At 42.7% G+C, this 24,536-nt stretch overlaps 2 protein-coding genes across 3 annotated transcripts in view; one reads left to right on the forward strand and one right to left on the reverse strand.

Moving 5' to 3' along the window:
* The window catches only part of SMARCAD1 (SNF2 related chromatin remodeling ATPase with DExD box 1), a 55,776-nt gene extending 47,080 nt beyond the window's left edge, over positions 1–8,696 (forward strand). The window contains exons 18-24 of the mRNA XM_075285547.1: positions 92–209; positions 374–495; positions 1,863–2,051; positions 3,565–3,683; positions 5,901–6,083; positions 6,871–6,980; positions 8,231–8,696. Coding sequence (XP_075141648.1) covers positions 92–209; positions 374–495; positions 1,863–2,051; positions 3,565–3,683; positions 5,901–6,083; positions 6,871–6,980; positions 8,231–8,292 — 903 coding nt within the window. The 3' untranslated portion in view covers positions 8,293–8,696. The remainder of the gene's footprint in view (positions 1–91; positions 210–373; positions 496–1,862; positions 2,052–3,564; positions 3,684–5,900; positions 6,084–6,870; positions 6,981–8,230) is intronic.
* A 1,779-nt stretch (positions 8,697–10,475) lies between these two features.
* The window catches only part of HPGDS (hematopoietic prostaglandin D synthase), a 63,433-nt gene continuing 49,372 nt past the window's right edge, over positions 10,476–24,536 (reverse strand). For both annotated transcript variants that reach the window (XM_075265209.1, XM_075265200.1), the window contains exons 4-6: positions 16,291–16,391; positions 15,249–15,341; positions 10,476–10,840 (exon numbers count right to left, since the gene is read on the reverse strand). In XM_075265209.1, the coding sequence (XP_075121310.1) occupies positions 10,676–10,840; positions 15,249–15,341; positions 16,291–16,391 (359 nt within the window). In that variant the 3' untranslated portion in view covers positions 10,476–10,675. The remainder of the gene's footprint in view (positions 10,841–15,248; positions 15,342–16,290; positions 16,392–24,536) is intronic.

Raw genomic sequence — 24,536 nt, forward strand, 5'->3', positions numbered from 1 at the left:
CTCCATAAATCTCTGCACTAACCTCTCCATACCCCCTGCATGTAATCTTCAGTATGTATTGTAAATAACTTGCATGTTTCTATTTTCTTAGGTCCTCAAGCAGTTGCCCCCTAAACAAGATCACATCAACTTTTGCCAAATGTCCAAAAAGCAGCAGCAGCTGTATAATGATTTAATGGTTAAACTGAAGAGGTCAATTGAGGGACCAGGTAAAGCCCATTTAGCCTTATTGTATTTTTATTATTACTAATACAATTTATTTCTATATTGCCAACATATTCTGCAGCACTTAACAATTTGTATATATATATATTCCCTCTCAAATGTGGGTTTTAAATCCTTTGTGCATGTTTTTTTGTTTTTTGTTTCTTAGAGAAAAATTCAGAGCTTTGCAATGTAATGATGCACTTAAGAAAAATGGCCAATCACCCTCTGCTACACAGGCAGTATTACACGGCAGAAAAACTGCGCTCCATGTCCAAACTGATGCTCAAGGTAAATACACCTCTGCCCAAGCTAAAATTTGTTGAAAGCATAGCAATAATTAGATTTTTCTGGTAAGTGAGCAGTTCCTCACAAAGATCTATAAAATGATCTTTCTCTTGATGGATTGGTAATGTGAGTTTAAGACTCTGTTCCCATCTCTACCCTAATCTAAACATACCTTTTTCTGATGTTTTCTACTGTATTACACTTATCCTGGAGGTAAACAATCCAAAGCAGGTTATAAGTGCAAAAAACACATATTAGCATTTTATATGTGAACTAACAAAATAAGATTTAAAATGTTTAAACAGGATGGAAGCTTTTATTATGCTATGCATTTGTTGCCCATACTAATGTCGGTCTTGTTCAGTGTTGCAATATACTTTGAACCAGCAGAGGGCTGCATTGAGAGTCTTCTGCGACCTGAAAGCAGACAGAAAGCCAACAATATTTTCAGTATGACTGACCCTAGCATGTAGATAAGAATTGTAAAATTCTGTACAGTTGAGACTATTATGCAAACTTTATAAACCAGCCTAACTGGGTAAAAGCACCACGAATCCACTCTGTAACCCTAGGCTTGAAGGTGTAGCTTGGATAGAAGAGGACCTGTTGACACCCAAGAGTGAAATATCACAGAGTGCAGTATAGTGCAGAGGGCACAATAACACATACAGCTATTTCACACAGACTAAAACGTTCTAACCATGACCTCATTCCTAAGAAACTCTTCCTCACAAACCAGCTAGCAGTTCCCTCTGAAATCTACAATAACCCTTCAGAGAAAAGTGATTGTTCTTAAATTCCCAATTCTGAATTAACCTCTCGGATGTGAGTGTTTCTTCCAAACATGCAATAAACCCTCAAGTAGCCATTCTCCACTTAATGTGGGACGTCCTACAGACATGAGTGACATTTCACCAGCAGTATCAGAGGGGTTATCGCCTATTTGGAAGTGAATCACAGGTGTCTGAGGGTTTAGTTGGAGAATTGGTTGTGTCCAGAGCCAAACACACCCCCCCCCCCCCCCCCCCCCCCGGCGCTGTACCTCTCATTGGACTAGTGGGAACTCTCGCTGTTGTCACCCAGTCGTCATGTTCTCCATTCAGTAGCATACCATAAGGTTGATCTATGTAACATGCGTCTGAAACCATGGGAAAGCAAAGTAACCACTAGAAGGCAGTGGATAAAGAAACAGGAAACAGTAATGTTTTGTTTTTTTTTATTGTGGGAGCATGTCAACCCATTTCAATATACCTTTTGAAAAGGTAATAGAACCCGAAAAGTCCAAGACTGCCTATTTATTAAAGTAACATCGTACCTGGTGCATACTCTTTAAATGGTGTGTTCTTGTTGTGTTTTTCTTCTTCATATAGGAACCAACACATTGTGATGCTAATCCCGATCTAATTTTTGAGGACATGGAAGTTATGACAGACTTTGAACTCCACAGACTTTGCTCTGAATTTTCAAGCCTTTCTCAGTATAAACTTGAAAAGGAACTGCTTTTAGATTCTGGAAAATTTGAGGTTCTTGGCCAACTACTGTCTGACATGAAGAAAAAGGTATTGTAAGCTGTGCAAGTTGGTTCTAAATCATTTTTTATTAGCAAATCTCTTCCTTGAGAGGTTCTGGTACAATAAATCTGGTAGTGCAGCCAGCTTTCTCTGGTTTTAAAACACAAGTGTATGAGAGAAAGCTGTGCAAGTGTTTTTTGCTTTTAAGTACAATTGAAAGCTTGCTCTCCAAATGGTTTCGGGCCTTGATGGCGACATTGATCTATGGATATAGACATAGGGAAATACATGAGAAATTCCATAAAATGGTTCACCCATACTGTGTATGTTATTCGCTTAACCACAGGACTGACTAAATGCTGATGGATCACGAAACACCTGCAAGAGCTCCCATGTTTGTTGAAATGAGAGTCCAGAGTCTCATGTTCCTCCTCACTACAGTGAGAAGGGGTTTGAATGGCGTGTGTGCCGCTGAATGCAAGGTTTGCCTGTGGGACTTACAGACACAGTAGAGTACAACAATCAGCCATCCTTAAAGAGGACCTTTCACCACTTGGGACACATGCGGTTTTATTCAGCACACTATCGGCTTTCATGTTCTGTGCCCCAAGTGAAGACCATAGCTCTTCACTGTCAGAAGGGTGTTCCTGACTGGAGCGCCCTTCCTCACAGTAACGCCTATAGCGCTATACTGTGAGAGCAGGGAGGAATGCCTCCCCCAGTACTAGTCTATGGATGAGTACTATCAGGGGTGGAGGAGGGTATATGGTTTTGGGGACTGTCTATTGTTTTGATCACCAGAAAAACAGCTAAAATTTAAATAAATAAATAAATTTTGATTTCCACCAACACCTCCCAGCCCCGTTGCAACGTACGAGAAAAATATTGAACCTGCAATTGTTTGATTGCAAGTCCCATAGACTTGCAATCACACTTTTTGTTTGTTTTTTGTTTCTTTTGTCTCTATTTCTTTTTTGATTGGGGTTAATTGGCAAGCTGGAATTTGGAGAGGAATTTCAGGCGGTAGACCACACAAAATTACTCTTGTGTGAACCTAGCCTGACTGTGGCTGATATAATCTGTTATACTATAGGGGAGATGTATCCTTCAGAGTCATTGCAGAGCTTTTCCCGATCTAGCTAAAACCTAGTAGTACCTACAATTACCTGGCAATTACATGATTGCCATAACCAGAGCAGAGAGCATGATGGCCAGTACAATTAAGAAGGCACGGATGGTAATAGCCTTTGCCTTCTCTATGGGGAGTCTAGCTGTCTCTGGCCGCAAAGCTTCCCTCTCTTGCAACCTCATATTCAGAAAGTATTTACAGAGTTTTATATGTAGACCCACTTGTATGTTTTTTAAATTTACAGGTATTTAAATGGGAAACTTTTGGGGAAATTTGCTGCCTACAGTGTTTTAGATTTTATTTTCAGTGTTTGCCTGAAGGTTACATTAGCTGTAGCAAGAGATGCCTGTGGCTCCAGGAATTCTTTGAGATTTTACTTCACCAATGCTCACAATTGCATTAGAGTTGGAATGACTTATATTTTTGTTGCAGGGTGACAGAGTGGTTCTATTTAGCCAATTCACCATGATGCTGGATATTCTAGAAGTTTTCCTGAAACATCATCAGCATAGATATCTTCGACTAGACGGAAAAACGCAAATCTCTGAAAGGTATATAGAGATTGTGTATTATGCTTTTATGTCTAGTTCTGTGTTCCAGTTTTCTGCTCTTGTGTTTTTTTTTTTTTTGTTTGTTTTTTTTTTTTTAAACAATAAAAACCTACATATTAGATAGGGGTACTCAGCAATAGATCTTTGGTAGCCATTTCCTGTTTCTGCAAAACACTGCAGGGCTATATTTCAGAAATATGGTATTTTCAAATAATAAATGTCCCGTCAAGCATCGCACGCAAGAAGCACATGCTTATGTAAGGAGGGACAGTAGTAGAAAAAAGCAATATGGACAGTTTTTAAAATGCTGGTTATACTAGATTGCAGATATAGCATAGCTGAATCTACGGTTTTACATGCCAGTTCTGATTGATCCTTTAACTGTATTTTAGCTCTCCTACATTATAGCACAGCAGGGATCTGTGACTACAGGCAGCCTGAAATTATCATGCTGTATTTAGAGAGGCTTTAGCTATCGCTTTCCTGTACCCATGGTTTATACTGTGACTCTGAAGGTCTATAGTACATAGCACTGAATTCCTAATGAGATTCTAGTGGCACTTGCAAAGTGCCTATTTCCATTAAAGCAGGGATACATTTATTTTATATTAAAAACAGGAGTAATAAATTATATAAGTGCCACACAGAATGAGGGATATGAGAGTCAGTAGTGTAGAAACCAGAGGCTACCCATACACATTAGATGAAAAAAATAAATGATGGGTTTCTAAATGAACATAGACTAAATTAAACTGTCTTATCTTGTGGGGAAGTTCAGTGAGAATTATATTTTGCCTCCTGTCTGAGTGAAAGTACATTTTCCATCTTGCAACTATTTAGCAGACAGATGGTCATTCACTTTAGGGCTAGTTCACACGGTGCAAGTTGGCAGCGGATTGTGACGTGGAATCCGCCTCAAAATCCGCTGTTCCCATTGACTTCAATTGGAGCCTCTCGCTTTTTTTTTCTGCTAGCTAGCAGCAGAGAAAAGAAGTGAGCTGCCCTATCTTGTCACGGATTCCATGGCTGAGCGGCTCCGGCCCATTCATTTGGGCCTAATCCATCGCGGATTGCCGCGGCGGGATGCCAGTGCACTGCATCGGCAACCGCGACGGAATGTATACACGCAGAACCTCATGTCAACTAGCCCTGACTTTGTTGACTGAAATGACCAAACTATTTCAGAAGACTAATCATTTAATGTGTATGGCCTACTTAAGTCCTAAAGACACAGGTATTATATTGTGCTGTTGTAACAAATGCCTGACATACAGAGATTAATTGGGCATTTTACTTGATTTTAGGCCATGCCCTTTCTAGATGCCATGCCCCCAGGGGCGGCTTATAAGGGCGAAATAGGTTGTAGCCCAATGAAAGGTAATTGCCCATTTGCCGACCTCATAATCTACTGTATTAGTGTCTGCTGATACAGTTGATTTACTGTTGTGGCATACTCTGTACTGGTGGTGAGTATATTTGTTGGGCAAATCTCGATCCCTCTGGCGAATATTCACAAGGTTAGCTCGGCATTTTTTTAGATCATGCACATTAGAATTGGGACTGCTATTATCTCAGACCCCAAAGTATAATTATCAAAGGCTCAGGGGAGGAGAGTAAACATAACTTTACCTCCTGCGTGGGTTTCCATCCTCTTTGGGCATCATGAATGACAGGAACAGCATTATGACTCATAGGTCTCACAGGTTTCATGATGCTTGCATCTATGTGGCTGGAAGAGGACTTGGATAAACTCTAGGGTCTAGGGGAGGTGAGTAACACGATTTACTCACTTCCTCATGGCTTCTGCTAATTATACTTTGGGCTCCAAAGAGACCCCAGAATATGATAGCAGTTCTGGTTTGGACATTTTTGCTTTGAACAAACCACCAGGCAAACCTGTGAATATGTACTAGGTGAAGTTCACGAGGTTCACCCAATAATTGCTTATAGTAGCAGTTTCCCACAACAGTAAATAACCACCATCACTAGCATGCAGTGTGAGACAAACTGTACTAACCAAATCAAAATAATAATGTGAACAAGATAATGTCTGTTAATTGGTTTGACATTTGGTTATTATACAATAAATTGCCCAACCCTACCTTTTTTGTGTGTGTGGATTTTTTGAGGGGAGTTTTTTTTTTTTTTTTTTTGCTGTATTGAATTGGCTGTGTATCAGAATGTGTTTAAGATTTTAACAACTTTCATTTATCACAGGATACATCTTATAGATGAGTTCAATAATGACATGGATATCTTCATATTCCTTCTATCTACAAAAGCGGGTGGACTTGGGATCAATCTCACATCAGCAAACGTTGTAATCCTTCATGACATTGATTGCAATCCTTACAACGACAAGCAAGCAGAAGATCGGTGCCACAGAGTGGGGCAGACCAAGTAAGGATTTAGTATTTTCACAGTTATAGACTACAGCAGCCCATGCACATTAGATGTGTGTTGGTGATCTTGAAGGCCAATGTCATGGTGAGGGTACAATGTCCAAAATTTCCACAGTGCTGCACCCATAACCTGTTCTAGATTCTCAATTACCAGCTGTCATACACCTTGTCATCCTCACAGTGCAGGCTGTGATCTCCTGTGCCACTCCTAGTTTCCAGCACTACCACCTTGGACTGGGTTTGTTTTCTATGGGGCAGACCGCACCACACTCTGCAAGGCCCATTGTAAAAACCCCTTTTCATAAATTAATAGCACAGTTGAATATGAGAAACCTTGTCATATTTCTCGCCTTGATAATGAAATGTTTCCTCCTTAACTTATCAAGCAAAGTTACTTTTTACACAGAAGTCAATGGAAGAGGATGCCGGATATAAGACACAAATGACTGTAGTTGTAGGGTCTGCTACACTGTAAGTGAGTGTGATCTTTGAACACGGCTAAATCTTTCAAGATAACACTCTACCAGTGCACAGAATTAGACAATAAATCCTTTATGCCCTGGCAGCAGCTCTCCCCCTCCCCTCCATAGATGTCTCTGTTTTTTGAAGCTGAAGACGAATACTGAAGCTTTTGAAGGTGGGAGCCTTAGTGAAGAGAAGGAAAGTAACCATATAAGTGGAGAAGAAATCATATTTCTGTAATACGATCTATTGCAAAGCTGCCTTTTTATTTCTGTATTATTATTTTAGGTATGCTTTATCAAAGCTTGTTTTGTTTTTTCAAGGGAAGTTAATGTCATCCGATTGATTGGCAAAGGAACAATTGAGGAGTCCATGTTAAAAATCAGTCAACAGAAGTTGAGACTGGAGCAAGATATGACTACCTCAGATACAGGTATTTCACATTTTAGTTTAAAATGCATTTCTTCAGCTGTGATACTCCATCTTAAGGCAATTCTACTGAGCAAGCTTCCAAAATGCACAATATAGCAGTATTTGAGCTACTGAGGTACATATGTACGTCTATAAGCCTTTACAATGGGTCCTGTGTTCTCAAAGCACAGCATGTTATTGGGTGCATTCATAAGGTCTTTGTTGACACAGGGCCTATGGATACATGCACTCAGAGTTCTTGGTGCGCTGCATCCAAAGAAGAGTATGGTGGTATATATACTAAGGCCTTATTCACACAACCATGTCCTGTCTGTGTGTAGGCTGTATTTCCTGAACTGACCACGGACCTATGAATGGAGTTCAGTTCTTTGTGAGTTGTTGTTCACTGAGCTACTGAATGGCTAGATTACTATACTGAACTGTAGTATAATACAGCACACCAAAATTCAACGTATGAAAAAACTTTATTCCATAATCTTCATATAAAAAAAATTAAACACACAGCAAATCAAAAAATATATGCCAAAGTCCGAATATTTTGGTCTCAAGGACCTTCAGTTGCATGACATCTGATGTGGCATGACTTATGGAGCAAAACCATATGGAAACAGTGGTTTTGCTCCATGTGTCATGCCACATCAAATGTTATACAGATGAAGGTCCTTGAGACCGAAACGTTCGGACTTTGACATCAAATATCCAGATGTTATATTGTTTGAGTGGCTGTGTGTTATATGAAGATTATGGAATGAAGTTTTTTCATACATAGAATTTTGTTGTGCTGAAATATTATACTACAATTTGTGATGGGACTTCCCAAATACTTTTTGACACCCACTTAGGGGAATAGTTGGTTCCCTTGTAAGGAGTGCATATCTGTTGCCTATATTTGTACTATACTGAACTGAACTGTCAGTACCATAGCAATCTAGCAGTTTGGGAACTCACTGCTTTATAACTCGCTATGATGCAATAAGAACTATTCACTGGTGTTAGTCAAAGACAGTGTTCAGTCCATGAAATAGACAGTATATCCAGGACTAAGTCTTTAGGGCTTTGTTTCTGTAGGATTGTCAGGTGGTTGACCCGTTAAACTAACATGGGATTAGTTTTGTAACTATGGACGATTATTTCAATTTTGGGACTACCTTGTCCCAGGCAAACAGAATTTTACTATATTGTAATAGGAAACTTTTTTTTTTTTTTTTAATTTTGGTTGGGGATAATAACACTTGTTCTCTTTATGACTAGGAGACGAAGGAACCATACCTCTTGACATGGCAACACTTCTAAAAACATCACTAGGTCTTTAAAAAGACTTTCACTGCCTGCCTGATTCTGGAAATGCAGTTTAAAGCCATTGGTTTTCTACTGTCTTTAAGACTTTGAACACCTGTACAGCTTTCCTTCAACTTTAAGAATAGCTGCTATTGATTTACATGCGTTTAGAAAATTTGAACTCCTATATGAAATGAAGTGTTCTATTTCATACCTTTTGGCAGCTGAATAAACAACTTTTTGAAAAACATTCTTGATATGAAACTTGATGTTTTTAAATACTTCATTAGTTCTTTAGATGTCAGTATTTTTGTACAATATAATTTCCCTACCTCTTTAATGCTGTCTGCTGTACTCTAAGGTATGTGTATATTTTATATGTTTGTTTTGGTTGTTACATGTCTCTTCAGTTTATTTCTATGCCATTGAATAAATTTTACAGTTTTTTTTTTTTGTTACACTGCAAAACAATAAAATATTTGCAGAGTCCTCTGTGTAATTAGGTTTTGTTTGTCAAAATATGGTTCCATAGAGGATAATTGTAATGCCATGATATAAATGGTGCGTAATATAAAAAGGAAAATGACACAGCCAGGGTAAAAAGAAATACTGTGCTGGTTACCGTATTTTTCGGACTATAAGACGCACTTTTTCCCCCCCAAATTTCGGAGGAAAATGAGGGTGCGTCTTATAGTCTGAATGTGGGTTTGCAGCATGGCCGTGCTACTGCCACCGCTGGTTTTCTTCAGCGGCAGTAGCGCGGCAATCCGCAGGCCCCGGCAGCTAAGACAGTCCCCGGCATCTGCTGTAATAGGCCGGCGGATGCCGGGGAGTGTCTTAGCTGCCGGGGCCTGCAGATTGCCGCGCTACTGCCACCGCTGGTTTTCTTCAGCGGCAGGAGTGTGACAATACTGCAGGCCCCGGCAGCTAAGACACTCCCCGGCATCCGCCGGCCTATTACAGCAGATGCCGGGGACTGTCTTAGCTGCCGGGGCCTGCGGATTGCCGCGCTACTGCCGCTGAAGAAAACCAGCGGTGGCAGTAGCACGGCCATGCTGCAAACCATGCTCCTCCGCAGGTCCCGACAGTTAGTTAGCCCCCCCCCCCCCCGCCTCATACCTTTAGTGATACGAGGCCGCAGGAGCTGGCCTGTTCCGATGACAGCCGGGAGCCTAATGAAGGCTCCCAGGCCTGTCATAGATATATATTACTATCGCGGCTGGTCTATGACCCTCCGCGATAGTAATGTATAGAATCTCCCATAGACGGCAATACACTTGTATTGCCGTCTATGGGACTTGCAATCAAATGATTGCAGGTTCAAGCCCCCTAGGCGGGGGATATTAAAATAGTAAAGAAAAAAAAAAAAACACTTAAAAAAAATATAATAAAAAATAAAATAAATAAAAGTTCACCTCCTTTCCCTAGAATACATATAAAAGTATAACATTACTGTGAAACATATACATTAGGTATCCCTGCGTCTGAAAATGCCCGGTCTACACCTGGCCCCACAAAAAAACGCCCTATACATCCCCGTACAGCTGCAGGGTCACCTGTCAATGTGGCCTTGCAGCTGTTCCAAAACTACAACTCCCATATATTAAATATTTTACCATTTTTTGCCTGAAATTTTTTTTTCCCTATTTTTCTCCTCTAAAACCTGGGTGCGTCTTATAGTCCAGTGCGTCTTATAGTCCGAAAAATACGGTAATCTGTGGAGTGCTGTTTATGGCAGGTGCAGTACCCGCTAGCATGGCATTGGGTTATCAAGAGACTCGTGCAACTAGCTGTGTGTGAGAGAGCCCTTAAATCCTGTGCTTCTATATAATACTGTCACTCACAGGCAAACAGACCCACAAACTTTCTGTAAATTTATGTCTGTGGAGTGTCTGCTGTCAAAAGATATCTGCTCCCTGCAACAGATAGTGGATAGCAAGTTAAAGCAAAATGAGTCCTCTGAAGGCCTATTCTGTCTGAAAAATTGAGCAAGTTTTCAGGCATAATTTTTGATTAAGTTCAATTACAGTTCTTGGTATTCACACTATTATAGTTTACTAGGACAGTTCCTGCAGGCCATATATCAATGAACTGATTTATGGCAGCAGCTAATGATGATACATTGAGACTTTAAAGCACATTATATAGTTATTGTTTGTCTATAGAGATTGTAGCTTCAATGATAAAACCTATTGGTTAGGAAACATGGCTTCAGACATTTTCTATGCTGTCATGTAGTAACGCGCAGAACTGACCATTCATTTTATTTAGCAAGACAGGTTGATATTGCATCCAGGTCTTAATACAGAAACAATGTCATACAGTATATAGTATTTTTGGTAAAATATTTAAAATATGAATAGCATCAGCATAACACTAAAGAGATCACAACAATGTACAGCCCTCAGTACTGCTGCATTAATATGGTGTTTGTGGTCTTCTCTTTATCCATGCAGCAATCTCTGGTAACTCCTTAACACTTTTCTTCAGAGACAGAAGTTTTGGGTAATCCTTGGAAAAGCCAGGTTGGTAATATTCAATACTATCGCTGCAGATGTCCCAGAAGAGGTCAGCCCAGGTTACCTGATAAGAAAGAAGTGGTCCGAGAATGAATATATTAATAAATCATTTCCATATTGTTACATATTTGGCAACAAAATTAAAGGAGTTTGTAAAGAAATACTTTGCTCCTGTTTATACATATTAAATGCATCATGTCTATTACCAAAATCAAGGGAAGTAAGAAAAGTGACTACCATGTCTCTAGTCAAAAGGTACATGTGTCCTGTGGATCAGCGGTGTCCCACATTGGTGGACCATTTTTCGAAAGAATTAGGTAGGTTTCACATGAGTTTCTGCTATAAAACTCATGGCCCTTACTCTCACACATCTAAAATTTTCACCTTTTCCTTAAAATCCAAGGCAGCACAAATATAAAACCATTATATATAAAACCATACCATATATAAAAGTTTAGAGTTATATGGCAATTTAAGACAACCAATGATGAGTTCACCATACCTATAAACCCCCTGAGACCAGAAACAGGTGTAGTATGCAGTATATGGAAGGACTCTTCTTCAGCCCTCTGTGGATTGGGGAAAAAAAGGATGGTAGCACTACCTCTTGGTTAACATTTACATTAGTGAGGTACAGACCTTCGAATAAGAGTCTGAGAAGAAAACCTGATGTAGGGTTCTCCACACGAGAGAGAGCCTGGAGCTCTGTACTCTTTTGGATGATTGTTTTCTCAGTTAATAATTTAAGCTGTATAGTCTGAAGAGGATTAAAGGGATGCTTTACCAGATGGTGCAGAACCAGGCAGAGATCCCATGAAGGAAAGGGACAGTGCACAGAAGGTCTTAGGTTTCTCATGGCCCTGAAAAACCTTATAATCAGAGGTTGGTTAGAGAACTTTCTGTCCAAGAAGGCAAAGATAGCAGTAGGTGGGGTTTCTGGGTGTTGAGATTGAACCCTTTGCCAAATCCCTTCTGCAATAATTGCAAAACTGACAGGTGTAATGGAAGAAATGCCGTTCCATATTGTCCCATAACTTCCATATTCTTCCATAGTCCTTGAGTGTACCAGGTCTATTTGCAAGTCAACAATACACTGCTTCAGACTGAAAACTGCAGCATTCTGGTGTCTGTATGTAGAAACCCAGTCTGGACAGAGGCGAGCAGCCTTCAAATACTCTTCCCTGGAGAGGAGAAGTAAAACAGGAAACAATGCCTGTCTTGACCAGAATGGGGCAGTGAGGATGGCATTCACCTGCTCTTTTCAGATCCTGTTGAGCACTCTGGGAATTAGATAAATAGAATGAATATTCCATGGAGTCAGAAATTCATTTGTTTAGAAAAGTTGGTCTGTCCAGGTGAGAGAGGGAGGCAAGTCTGGGAGTTTTCTTGGTTATTGAGGCTAATACACTGAGAGATGAAAAACTTGCTGGTTTAAACCCCACTTGGCTACGTGGATAGGGTTCCTGCTGAACCAATCAGTCTTCTTGTTCAGCACTCCATTCAGATGGATTGCTGAGAGGGAAGACCTTCCTGAATCAGAAGGGAGCTCCTAGTCCCCATTGCTTGTTTATATCGAAAACAGTGGGGGAGTTGTCTGACTCCACAGGCCTTGGAGCCTAAAAGTGCACTACAGCCTTTGAGGCATCGGTGGTGATCACCAGCTGGATCTGGGGAAACCAGGACCTTCCTGGCAGTACCCTTGGGTCTAACCACCAGATCATAATAGGAACATCCAGAAGATTGTGGTTCCTGATCCGCTGTGCTAAAATGTTGTTCTGTAACATCCTGAAATGGAATCTGGCCCAGAGGACCACCTCTAGTGCTGATGTTAGGTAGCCTAATACTTTCCTTGCAAATCTGACTGAAACTTAATCATGCTGTTTCCTCAGACTGATGATTCTCTTACTTGAGAGGGAAATGGTGAAGGTCCTGGTATCCAGGACACACCCCAGGTATTTGGGAAATTGACGAGTCATGTGAAATTTTTCTTATAGTTTACTACAAAACCGTGCGCATCATGAACTGGATCACAAATGAGAGATGTGTGGAGAGAACTTCTGCAGAACACGCTCTAAGGAAGCAATCGCTCAGATACTGTACTATGAATATTCTCTGCATTCTGAGCGATAACGCTAGAACCACAATGATTTTTGAGAACACACATGGAACCGTGGAGATGGTGAGGGGTAGGCATGTAAACGGAAGGTGCTAAACCTGCGAATTCCTGAATACTAAAACCTCAGGAAGCATCTGTGGGAAGGCAGATTTGGAATTTGTAGCTAGGCAACTTTTAGGTCTTTTGAAGCCATCAAGTCCCCTGGCTTAAGCATATCTTTCGTATCTGATGGAGTCCATATTGAATTTTGTTTAAAGAAGAAACTTGTTCATGTAAGTGATTATGAGGCACAACTGGTTGTTTGGTTCTAGAACCAGAAATTTGATTGAATAGATGCCCTTGCCTCTCTGAGCCAAGGGTACCTCCTCTAGAACTCTCTTTAGGGTGAATGCATCCCTTCTGGAAAAGAGAGGCCAGACAATAGCAACAAGAACAAATAGTGCAATAAGTAGGTAAGCAGCAAGAAGCATACATTTGGCTGCACAGGGGTGAGCAGGAGTCAAGGCAAAACATCACTGCAGTGTCAGCTACTTAAATAGCAGTGGTCAGAAGACAGCAATAAATCCTGCTCGACAAGACGCACCCCCTCGCCCAAGTGTCAGAATTATGACATGGAGCAGGAAGAATGTTTGCCTCCTCTACCTTTCTGAGCACATGCACATGGACAGCAGACATGGCACATTTGGCATTGTTCTGTTAGCCTGTAACTACTTGATACCTTATTGAGTTTTTACTTATTTTATGAATTGCCTACCATTCTCGTGAGATCTATAAATCCAGACACCAAGCCACTACTAAGTTGCACAAATTTACCGATGACTTGTTCACAAAAACCATTTCCCCACATTCAGGGGATTCGGGGGAAAAATTTAAACCAACCCTTTGACAGGTCACCCTCCAGGTACTGGTGGCGATTATATAAAACCATGACGGAAAATTGAGGGAATTAAAGTTGATGTCAATCTATTGTGTCAAGACATGCAAAATAGGAGAAATTGTATCGCCTTATTTTAGACCTCCACACACACACTGTCGGCCAAAATAGCAGCCTCCCCACTACCAGTGTGTGCTAGCTGGGTGACCTGCATTAATATGGATAAAGATGACTGGAACAAGTAAGTATTTCCACATAGCTCTGTCTCACCAGACATTAACAAACTAATACAATTGTATATGACATCCATCAAATGAACAAACTTCAGGCTGTCATTGATATATTAATTAGCGGTAGACTTTAAGGTATGTTTATGCCGTGTTACTTTTCCATGTGGCTAACCGCAACGGGATGCTGATGCAGTACATCGGCATCCCTCTCCTGATTAGGCCCGGATGAATGGACCTAATCAGGAGGGAGTTCCGCGTCGGGGACACTGCAGCTGACTCATCCACGGGAAGATATGGCATGTCACTTCTTTTTCCTGCTAGCTGAAAAAAAAATCGCTAGCGTAAAAAAAAAAAAAAAAGCAAGGGACTCCCACTGAAATGAATGGGAGACTTTTTACAGGAGGATTTTGAGGCGGATTCCGCGTCAAAATCTGCCTGCAAAATACTTTGTGTGCTACTAAAAAACTTTATAAAATAGTTTTTCCTCTCCATTACAGTAATTTTTATTTTGTATGGTGTCGTCGGGGGGTGGGGGTATAACCTTTAATAACAGTGTTTTATTGGCGTATTTTATCTATTTTTTAAATTTTTATTTACATTTTTTTTAAAAAAAAACTTTTCTATTAATTTTTTTTTTTTTTTTTTTTTTTTGTACATTGTGTCCCATAAGGTCATAACAGACCTTTAGAGACATCTGATCACTTTTTTTTGTGTTGGAGGCTGATTTTCCCTGAAACTGGGGCTGGTAGATTTAGCTTCCTGCAAGTTGTGTATATAGCTTATAGAGCTGATCTGGGTCCTGTAGGACCCAGCAGCTGTTGCAAGACACTGAGCCCGGCAGATCACGTGACCGCTGAGTCAGAGGGCGGCTGCATCGTGGTGGCGCCCATAGCTGTGTATACAGCGATTGAGAAGGCAGGGAATGTAATGTGCCTTCTCTCTGGGAGCTCCAGCTGAAGTTACAGCCGGCTCCCAGTTTCAGCAGCTGCACAATCTCTGTGCAGCTGCTGAGTTCTGCTTGGACGTACCGATACATCCTGTCAGAACAAGGCAGCCACCTTTTGGACGTAAAAACCCAATGGGTGGTCTGGTAGTGGTTAAAGTTTATGATTCATGATACTTTATTACATCAAGTGCTGCTCTTTAGAGTAGTTATATATAAATGGTTTTACTGTATTTCTTATTACATATTTCAGTATGCATCTTTTATGTTATCTACTTACTCTATATGATAACGGTAAAGTATACTTACATATTCACCAGCAAACCACTTATGGTCTCCCAATTCCTTCTCCAAGCCAGACAAAAGGGTACAACCATTTTCATCTATGTATGCCTTCTTTTCCTAGAGAAATGCAAACTTTTCAGTATGTCTCCATTTTAATAATATATATTTAATAAATAGCAAAGAGCCACATGAGAAAATTATTAGCAATATTGTGTTTTGTAGGTTGAATAAGGGAAAATATGTTTCTTGCACTATGGGTTTGGAGGAGAAATCTGATCATATTTGCTAAAACAAAACTACAAAATAGTGGATCAAAGTTCTATTCCTAACCGTACTGTTCTTACAACAGAACATTTTATAGGTTATTCTGATTGCTGCAAGTTATTTCTTACTGCTGTTGGTCTGAGCACTAGGACCCCCACTGATCATCAGGAGGGGTCCTGCATGCTCCTTACAGATAAAGCAGCCAGTCCTTTCAGTTTATATGGGACTGCCAGACATAGCGAGCACTTAGATCCCAGTCTGTTCTCTTTCAGCTGACAGCTATTTGTTCTGACTCCCTTTTAAGCAAACACATTTAGCTCAGCTGACCATGTGTGTTTTCAATGGGAAGAGTTGAGACAACTCTGAGGGTAAGTTCACACAGGGTTTTTTGGTCTGGACCAAATAACGGGTAGCTGAGACTGGATGCTAGTTCACTGGATCCAGTCGCAGACTCCGCTCCGGATTAGGCCCAATGAATGGGCCTAGTCCAGAGGAGGGAGTGTCTTCAGGCTGAATCACGATCTGGCCTCAAAATCCTAACCAAAAATCTCTGTGTGAACTTAGCCTTAGAGAGGCCCTAATTATATACAGATGCAGCAGTGTTAACCCAAACTTCTGCAATTGGTTACATTACTGCACAATAATATTTTGACGTTTCATTGTATAGACACTAGTTCATGGTATATAAAATTTATATTTATCATTTGCTTACAAAAAAAAAAAAAAAAAAAAAAAAGTGACATTTTTCTACTGGAAGCTAATGGGAAAGGTGTTTTAATCCTACATTAAACAACCGCTATACCTTTTCATCCCCCCTCCATGGGAACAATGATACAAAGTCATCAATGGTGTCTATTATCGAATCAATGCGAAGGTCATCCAAATCGGTCTTCCCTGTCAAACCTATGGAACAAAGCCATAGGTTATGAATACAAATAAAATCAGACTTTTACTGGCATTTGTTTACATTGTAGTAATTTGTTTTTAAATATAACCGCAAGGAATACAGATCTATTAGAGATACCAAACAAACCAAACAAAAGTTTAAAAAAAAATGCAATCTTTTTTCTCCTTTTCTAATAGAATTGTACAAACAATATCTGAAAATGAATGGGTTTTCTTCATATACATGGTATCTCCTTAAAAAAAAGAGATCCAAGATAATAGCTCAGAAATAACTGCCTGATTCATGTAAATGATAGGCGCTTTATTCATTATAGAGCATGGGCTATTTATTGGTGCATCACTGAATTTCCCAAATCACTAGGAGATTGAGGGCTTAGAGTATGTTCACACAGAGTTTTTTGCAGGTGGATTTCTACGCAGAATCCACTTCAAAAAGGCCTCCCATTCATTTCAATGGAAGTCTCTCACTTTTTTCCCCCGTAGCAATTTTTTTCAGCTAGCTGGAAAAAGAAGTATCATGCCCTATCTTCCCGCGGATTCCGCGACTGAGTCAGCCATGGCGTCCATTCATTTGGGCCTAATCAGGAGCGGGATGCCGATGCACTGCCTTTTCCAATGTGTGAAAATACCCTTACAATTATTTCAGCTCCTATTGCACATAAAGAACTACAATTGCCATTGTAAATTTTAGAGCAGGAAAAACTTAGTAGAGTTCAAATTTTTTTCTATTAAATAAGTTTAAAGAGGGCGTTGGTGTAGGTGACTTACAGGGTCGGACTGGGATGTCTAGGGCCCACCCTCAGGACCCCGCAGATCAGCGGTACCGAGACATGACAGCTAAAGGTAATAACGTGTCGGGAGCCATTCTACTCACCCACTATACCATGTGCCAGGGGCGGATCCAGGGCCGGGCGAGCCGGGCAACCGCCCGGGGCCCCGCCCTAACAAAATGGTCCGGTCCCGGTCAGCTCGGCATAGTCGGGCAAGTGCCGGGGCCCACAGAGCCTCTGGGGGCCCCCCGGCACTTGCCTGTCACGATTTCAGCTCATCGGCGTCCGTCCGCCGATGAGCTGAATCGCAATTAAAGCAGGAGCTGTGAGATTAGCTCCTGCTTTAAAGCTCTGGCCTGGCTTGCGTGTGTAGGCGCGATGACGTCATCACATCACGCTAACACACGCAAGCCGGGCCGCAGCTAAACAGGAGCTGAGGTCACAGCTCCTGCATCGCGTATGTGACTGGAGTAAGAGAGAGGAGTGTCGGAGGAACGCACATTTTACCCCTCTTTCTGCTCTTTAAAAATTGGGAGGTATGGCGTTAGTGACGCCACACTCCTGCATGACGTCACTCGCTTCATCTGCGACGCACAGTGTCTCGACTCCCCCCGCCTCCTTTACAAGGGGGCCCACTGAGGCTCTGTCGCCCAAGGGCCCATAAAAACCTGGAGCCGGTCCTGGGTCAGCATGTCCCGATTTCAACTCATCGGCGTCCTACGGACGCCGATGAGCTGAATACATAGGCGTTTAAAGCAGGAGCTGTCACAGCTCAGCTCCTGTTTTAACGCTGAGCTCCGCCATTTGTAGTCGCAATGTGATGACGTCACATCGCGCCTACAATATGTGTATGAGGGAGAGAGAGGAGAGAGCTGCGGGGGAACGAGGAAAGGTGAGTGTGTGTGAGAACAGTATGACGCTGGAGCAGATGGAGGGGGAGAGAACAGTATGACACTGGGGCAGATGAAGGGGGAGAACAGCATGACACTGGGGCAAATGAAGGGGGGAGAACAGCATGACACTGGGCCAGCGCCGCACCTCCCATGAGGCGACCTGAAGCGACCGCTTCAGGCGGCGCTATGCCAGGGCCCCAAGGAGGGTGGCATTTTTGCTTACCTAAGCCAGTCCAGGACAAGCTGTGGATTGGGGAGGTCGCTGGAGCAGCGCTGCTCCAGCGGCCTCCCCTCACGCAGAGAGCAGGTCCTCTCCCTGCGAACACCGCCCAGCCCCGCCCCCTTCGTCCCGCCCCATTCTCTCTACCACACCCCCTCCGCTCCGCCCTCTCCTCCCGGGGGGGGGGGGGGCTTTCTGTTGTTTGCCTCGGGCGGCGAAAGGAGCTGGTTCACCCCTGCACTGGGCAGATGAAGGGGGGAGAACAGCATGACACTGGGGCAGATGGAGGGGGGGAGAACAGCATGACACTGGGGCAGATGGAGGGGGGGAGAACAGCATGACACTGGGGCAGATAGAGGGGGGAGAACAGCATGACACTGGGGCAGATGAAGGGGGGAGAACGGCATGACACTGGGGCAGATGGAGGGGGGGAGAACAGCATGACACTGGGGCAGATGGAGGGGGGGAGAACAGCATGACACTGGGGCAGATGGAAGGGGGGGAGAACGGCATCACACTAGGGCAGATGGAGGGGGGGAGAACGGCATGACACTGGGGCAGATGGAGGGGGGAGAACGGCATGACACTAGGGCAGATGGAGGGGGGGAGAACAGCATGACACTGGGGCAGATGAAGGGGGGGAGAACAGTATGACATTGGGGCAGATGAAGGGGAGGAGAACGGCATGACACTGGGGCAGATGAAGGGGGAGAGAACAGCATGACACTGTGGCAAATGAAGGGGGGGAGAACGGCATGACACAGGCAGATGAAGGGGGGAGAATAGCATGACACTGGGGTGGATGGAGGGGGGAGAACAGCATGACACTGGGGCAGATGAAGGGGCGAGAACGGCATGACACTGGGGGCAAATGAAGGGGGAGAGAACGGCATGACACTGGGGCAGATGAAGGGGGGAGAATGGCATGATACTGGGGCAGATGAAGGGGGGATGGCATGACACGGGCAGATGAAGGGGGGAGAATGGCATGACACTGGGGCAGATGAAGGGGGGGAGAATGGCATGACATTGGGGCAGATGAAGGGAGGAGAACGGCATGACACTGGGGCAGAGACGGGGGGGACATGAAACTGTGGGCAGATAAAGGGGGAGAATGGCATGAAACTGGGGACAGAGATAGAGGGGGGGACATGAAACTAGGGGTAGATGAAGGGTGCATATGAAAATGGGAAGAGATGGAGGGGGGACATATAATTTACGGGTGACTGTAGGAGGATTATACTGTGTGGAATCACATGAAAAATGAATGTGAATGGGCAGAGTCAACATAAAAGTGCAAAACCTGGATCTGCCACTGCCATCTGCAAGCTGATCTACAGAGGTCCTGGCTGTTGTATCATCACAGATGTAATATTGATGGTCCATCCTAAGGAAAGCCACCAATATTAGAAACATGGATAAATCCTTTAAAGTGGTTGTCCAAGAGTTGGAGCAACTCATGTGCTGGGCGGGAGGTGTAAAAAAACCCCCAAATAAATAAAAAAGAATACTCATCTGTCCCCAGTTCTCCGTTGTGTCCCGCCAGTGTCCATTCGGTTTCGTGCTGGCACCTTCTTGCTGGCAGTCCTGCACCTCATGTGACCACTGAGACCAATTAGGTACAGGATTTCCAAAAATGAAGCCATGAGACTGAACAGACATATGCCAGGGACAACGGGGTTCTGGGGACAGGTGAGTATACTTTTTTATTTATTTTATTTACATCTCCCTGGCAGCCACCACAGTGACTACTCCAGTTTATAGACAACCTGTTTTTAGGGGTTGTCTGGGTCAAATTTTTTATGGCCTCTTCACTGGTCCCCCATAATGTATGGGGACTAGTGACAGGGCCATTATATTGTGTGGGAGCAGTGATGGGGCCGACATCCTGTGCAGAAAGGGGACGTTAAACTGTGTGGGCCATATTAAAGAGGTTGTCCAGGTTTAATCTTTTTTATGGCCTATGCTCAGGATAGGCCATAAATACCTGAAACCCCACATTGCAGAAACACATCTTTGGCTACTACAGAAAAAAAAATTGTGGTTTACAGAATCAGTAAATGAAATGTAATCAATTTTACCTCATCCACACATTGCAGGAAAAAAAGATGTGGAATAGCCACAAACTCTAAAATGCGAGTACTTCTAAAAACATGACCTGGTTCTATTGGGAGGCTTTTTTTGGAAGCTGATTTTGAGGCGGATTCCTGGCCAAATAACTCCATGTGAACTCTGCCTTAGGCTAAAGCAGTAGCAAAAAGCGCTGCAGGAAAAAGCCCAGCGGCAACACATCAGTTTTTCATGCAGCGCTTATTGCAGAAACTCCACAGAGATTTCCTCTGAGGACTTTGTTTCCTTTAGGGTAAGTTCACACAGGGTTTTTTGGTCAGGATTTTGAGGCTGTATAACAAAAAAAGATACAAGTCCAGCTCACCCTGTAATCACAAGAGCCTGTTCCTGGGCTGCCCGGATGTAGATGGACTTTAATCCGCTTGTGAAATCAGCAACAAAAATAGGAAAATCCAGCATCTCCAGTAGGTAAAAAATAACTTTTATTTATCCATTAAAAGAATCACAGGATACCCGAAGGTAATAACAAATGCGTACAGAGATAGTTGGCTACGCGTTTCGGATCTTTCTATGTTCCTTCGTCATGGCTCACTGTTGGTTTCGACTCTACACCATTATAAAACACTCAATTTGTAACCCCACCCATAAAACTTAACTCTATATGGTAAGCTTTGTTTCTCAAATTCTTATGTCTTTGTATTCAATAAACATTATTTATAACAACATGTCTCAGTATCCTAACTCATCAAAAAACATTCATTTTGTTTTTATATTGCTTATATCAGTTGTATAATGTTTATTGAATACAAAGACATAAGAATTTAAGAAACAAAGCTTACCATATAGAGTTAAGTTTTATGGGTGGGGTTACAAATTGAGTGTTTTATAAGGGTTTATGGGAACCCCCCCCAAACAGACTACCGAACGCATTAGCAAGCGGTGTGCAGTGAAAGCACTATAATGGGGTCCATGTGCTTTCCGTGTGGTGTCCGCAGGGAACATGTGGACAGAAAAGTACTTCATGATCTACTTTCCTGTCCACATGACTCGTACAGACACCACGCGGAAAGCACACGGACCCCATTATAGTCTATGGGGTCCGTGTGCTTTCACTGCACAACGCTTGCTAATGCGATCAGTAGTCCATCTGGGGGGATGGTGGGGTTCCCATGCGGACTCCCCGAATGGATTACTGAACATAGATGTGAACCAGGCCTTATACACAGGGGCGTAACTACCGTGGTAGCAGCAGTAGCAGCTGCCACAGGGCCCGGGCCATTAGGAGGCCCGGTGACAGCCGCTACCGCTGCGTTTTTTTTTTTTTTTTAAATAGTCCGTTACGGGCCCCATTCACTTGCTGATCCTGGCTGGGCCGGGATCGGCAAGTGACACCGCGGGCTCCACAAACACTATCATTATACTCAGGGGTCTTTGCAGACCCCCGAGTATAATGATCAGCGCAGTGGCATAACTACCACCATAGCAGCAGAGGCAGCTGCCACAGGGCCCGGGACATTAGGGGCCTGGCGACAGCTACCTCTGCTACCCCCGCTCTTATCACAGACAAACTGTTTTAACTGCGATAAGAGCAAGGGAAAGCTGGAAGGACCTTGTGTGACGTCATCCGTCACATGACTGGGTGGGCGTGTCTATAGCCCGTACAGTCCTGGAAAGAGAAGGAGAAATCTGCTGCGAGGTAGTGAAGGGGAGGGGGAAGGGAGATGCAGGATGGAGAGTGTCTGTGTGTAATTGTGTGTGAGTGTATATGTGTGAGTGTGTATGTATTTGTGGTGAGGAGCAACAGTAACCTAGGGGCAGAGATGGAGGGGAGGACATGAAAATGTGGGTAGAGATGAAGGGTGCATGAAACTGGGGGCAGATGGAGGGAGGGTATGAAATGTCATGTGACATCAGTGTGTTATTAAAGATGGCGAACACAACCAAAGACTGCAGCGGAGCCGGAGACAGGTAAGTAACTTTTTTTTTATGTCTGTATCTCCCCACGGTCTCCGATTATTATACTCTGGGGTCTGAAAATACCCCAGAGTATAATAATTGTTTATGGGTGTTCATTATCGGGCATAATCCCATGTGCAGGGGCCACAATGGGGTATAATACTGTGTGCAGGAGCCACAATGGGGTATAGTACTGTGTGCAGGGGCCACTATGGGACATAATAGAGCTTGCAGGGGGGGGGGGGGGGTCGGTCGGTTGAGGTCTTCGGTGTCGGTCAGGAAGGGGGGGGCCCATGTCAAAAGTTTGCCACGGGGCCCCGCCATTCCTAGTTACGCCACTGCTTATACATATACCATATATACTCACACATATACATTTATATACATTCATATGCCATATATGTCATGTATATACTTATATGAATGTATGAATACTATATATACTCACATATATACATACACTCACACATACACATTATTATAGCATACTGTATATACTCACACATACCTGTATACAAACATACAGTACTCACACAGTATACAAGACACATACTTTACACAAATGTACACATCTATACATATTAAACACTAGCTTTTACCCGCGACTTCGTCTGCGGTGATTTGAGAATTGGGCGGACACAGACGTGTGAAACTGTAAAAGTGCTTTAAAAAGTTTGGTGGGCTAGCAAATGTGATGTGATGTGTTATATTGTGTATGTAGTGATACAGACAATGTGATGTGGGTTTTTTTTGTGTATGTCGTGACACAGACAATGTGATGTGTTGTATTGTGTATGTCGTGATACAGACAATGTGATGTGTTGTATTGTGTATGTCGTGATACAGACAATGTGATGTGTTGTATTGTGTATGTCGTGATACAGACAATGTGATGTGTTGTATTGTGTATGTCGTGATACAGACAATGTGATGTGTTGTATTGTGTATGTCGTGATACAGACAATGTGATGTGTTGTATTGTGTATGTCGTGATACAGACAATGTGATGTGTTGTATTGTGTATGTCGTCATACAGACAATGTGATGTGTTGTATTGTGTATGTCGTCATACAGACAATGTGATGTGTTGTATTGTGTATGTCGTCATACAGACAATGTGATGTGTTGTATTGTGTATGTCGTCATACAGACAATGTGATGTGTTGTATTGTGTATGTCGTCATACAGACAATGTGATGTGTTGTATTGTGTATGTCGTCATACAGACAATGTGATGTGTTGTATTGTGTATGTCGTCATACAATGTGATGTGTTGTATTGTGTATGTCGTCATACAATGTGATGTGTTGTATTGTGTATGTCGTCATACAGACAATGTGATGTGTTGTATTGTGTATGTAGTGATACAGACAATGTGATGTATTGTATTGTGTATGTAGTGAGACAGACAATGTGATGTGTTGTATTGTGTATGTCGTCATACAGACAATGTGATGTGTTGTATTGTGTATGTAGTGATACAGACAATGTGATGTGTTGTATTGTGTATGTAGTGATACAGACAATGTGATGTGTTATATAGTGGAAAGCTATATGTAAATGTGAGTGGAAAGCTATATGTAAATGTGAGTGAGTAGAGTGAAGGCTACTCCTGAGGTGACAGTAAGGAGTGTGCAGGCAGGTTGAGGCAGGAAATGCCAGGCAGTGTGTGTGAGTCTATAGCTGGGGCTAGGAGTCCTGCTTTTGTGAGTCTCCTGCTAGGAAGCCATGTTGTTTAGTGGCACCAAAAGTAGCCTGTGACTCAATCCTAAGGGAAAACTATGTATGTGGAAAATTGCACGCAAATCCGTCCAGGCGTTTTAGCGTGATTGAGGAACAAACATCCAAACTCACAAACATCCAAACACACAAACTTTCACACTTATAATATTAGTAGGATACATATTTTACCAAAAGAATTTACTCACATATTCCAGCAGTGAAACCTTGCAGTAGAAGGCTCCTGTCTTCCCCACATGCAAGGATGTGAGAGACGACTCACTGTGAGGGGGAGGGAGAAAGTCTGGGCAGCAGGGACGAGACTTCATAGGAAAGCAGCAAAGCAGCTGCAGATAAGTGAAGGAAGAAGCCATTAGCTGATGCTGAAGATGCACATGCTGTCCTCCGATATGTACAGCTTCAGCATCAGCTAATCAGGGCCCCTGTGTGTTGAAGCAAATGCATTGGTCAGGTGCCAATCGGGCCCCGACGAATGCATCTTCATTGGTAAAAT

Source organism: Leptodactylus fuscus, chromosome 1, assembly GCF_031893055.1.
Source record: "Leptodactylus fuscus isolate aLepFus1 chromosome 1, aLepFus1.hap2, whole genome shotgun sequence".
Lineage (NCBI taxonomy): Eukaryota > Metazoa > Chordata > Amphibia > Anura > Leptodactylidae > Leptodactylus > Leptodactylus fuscus.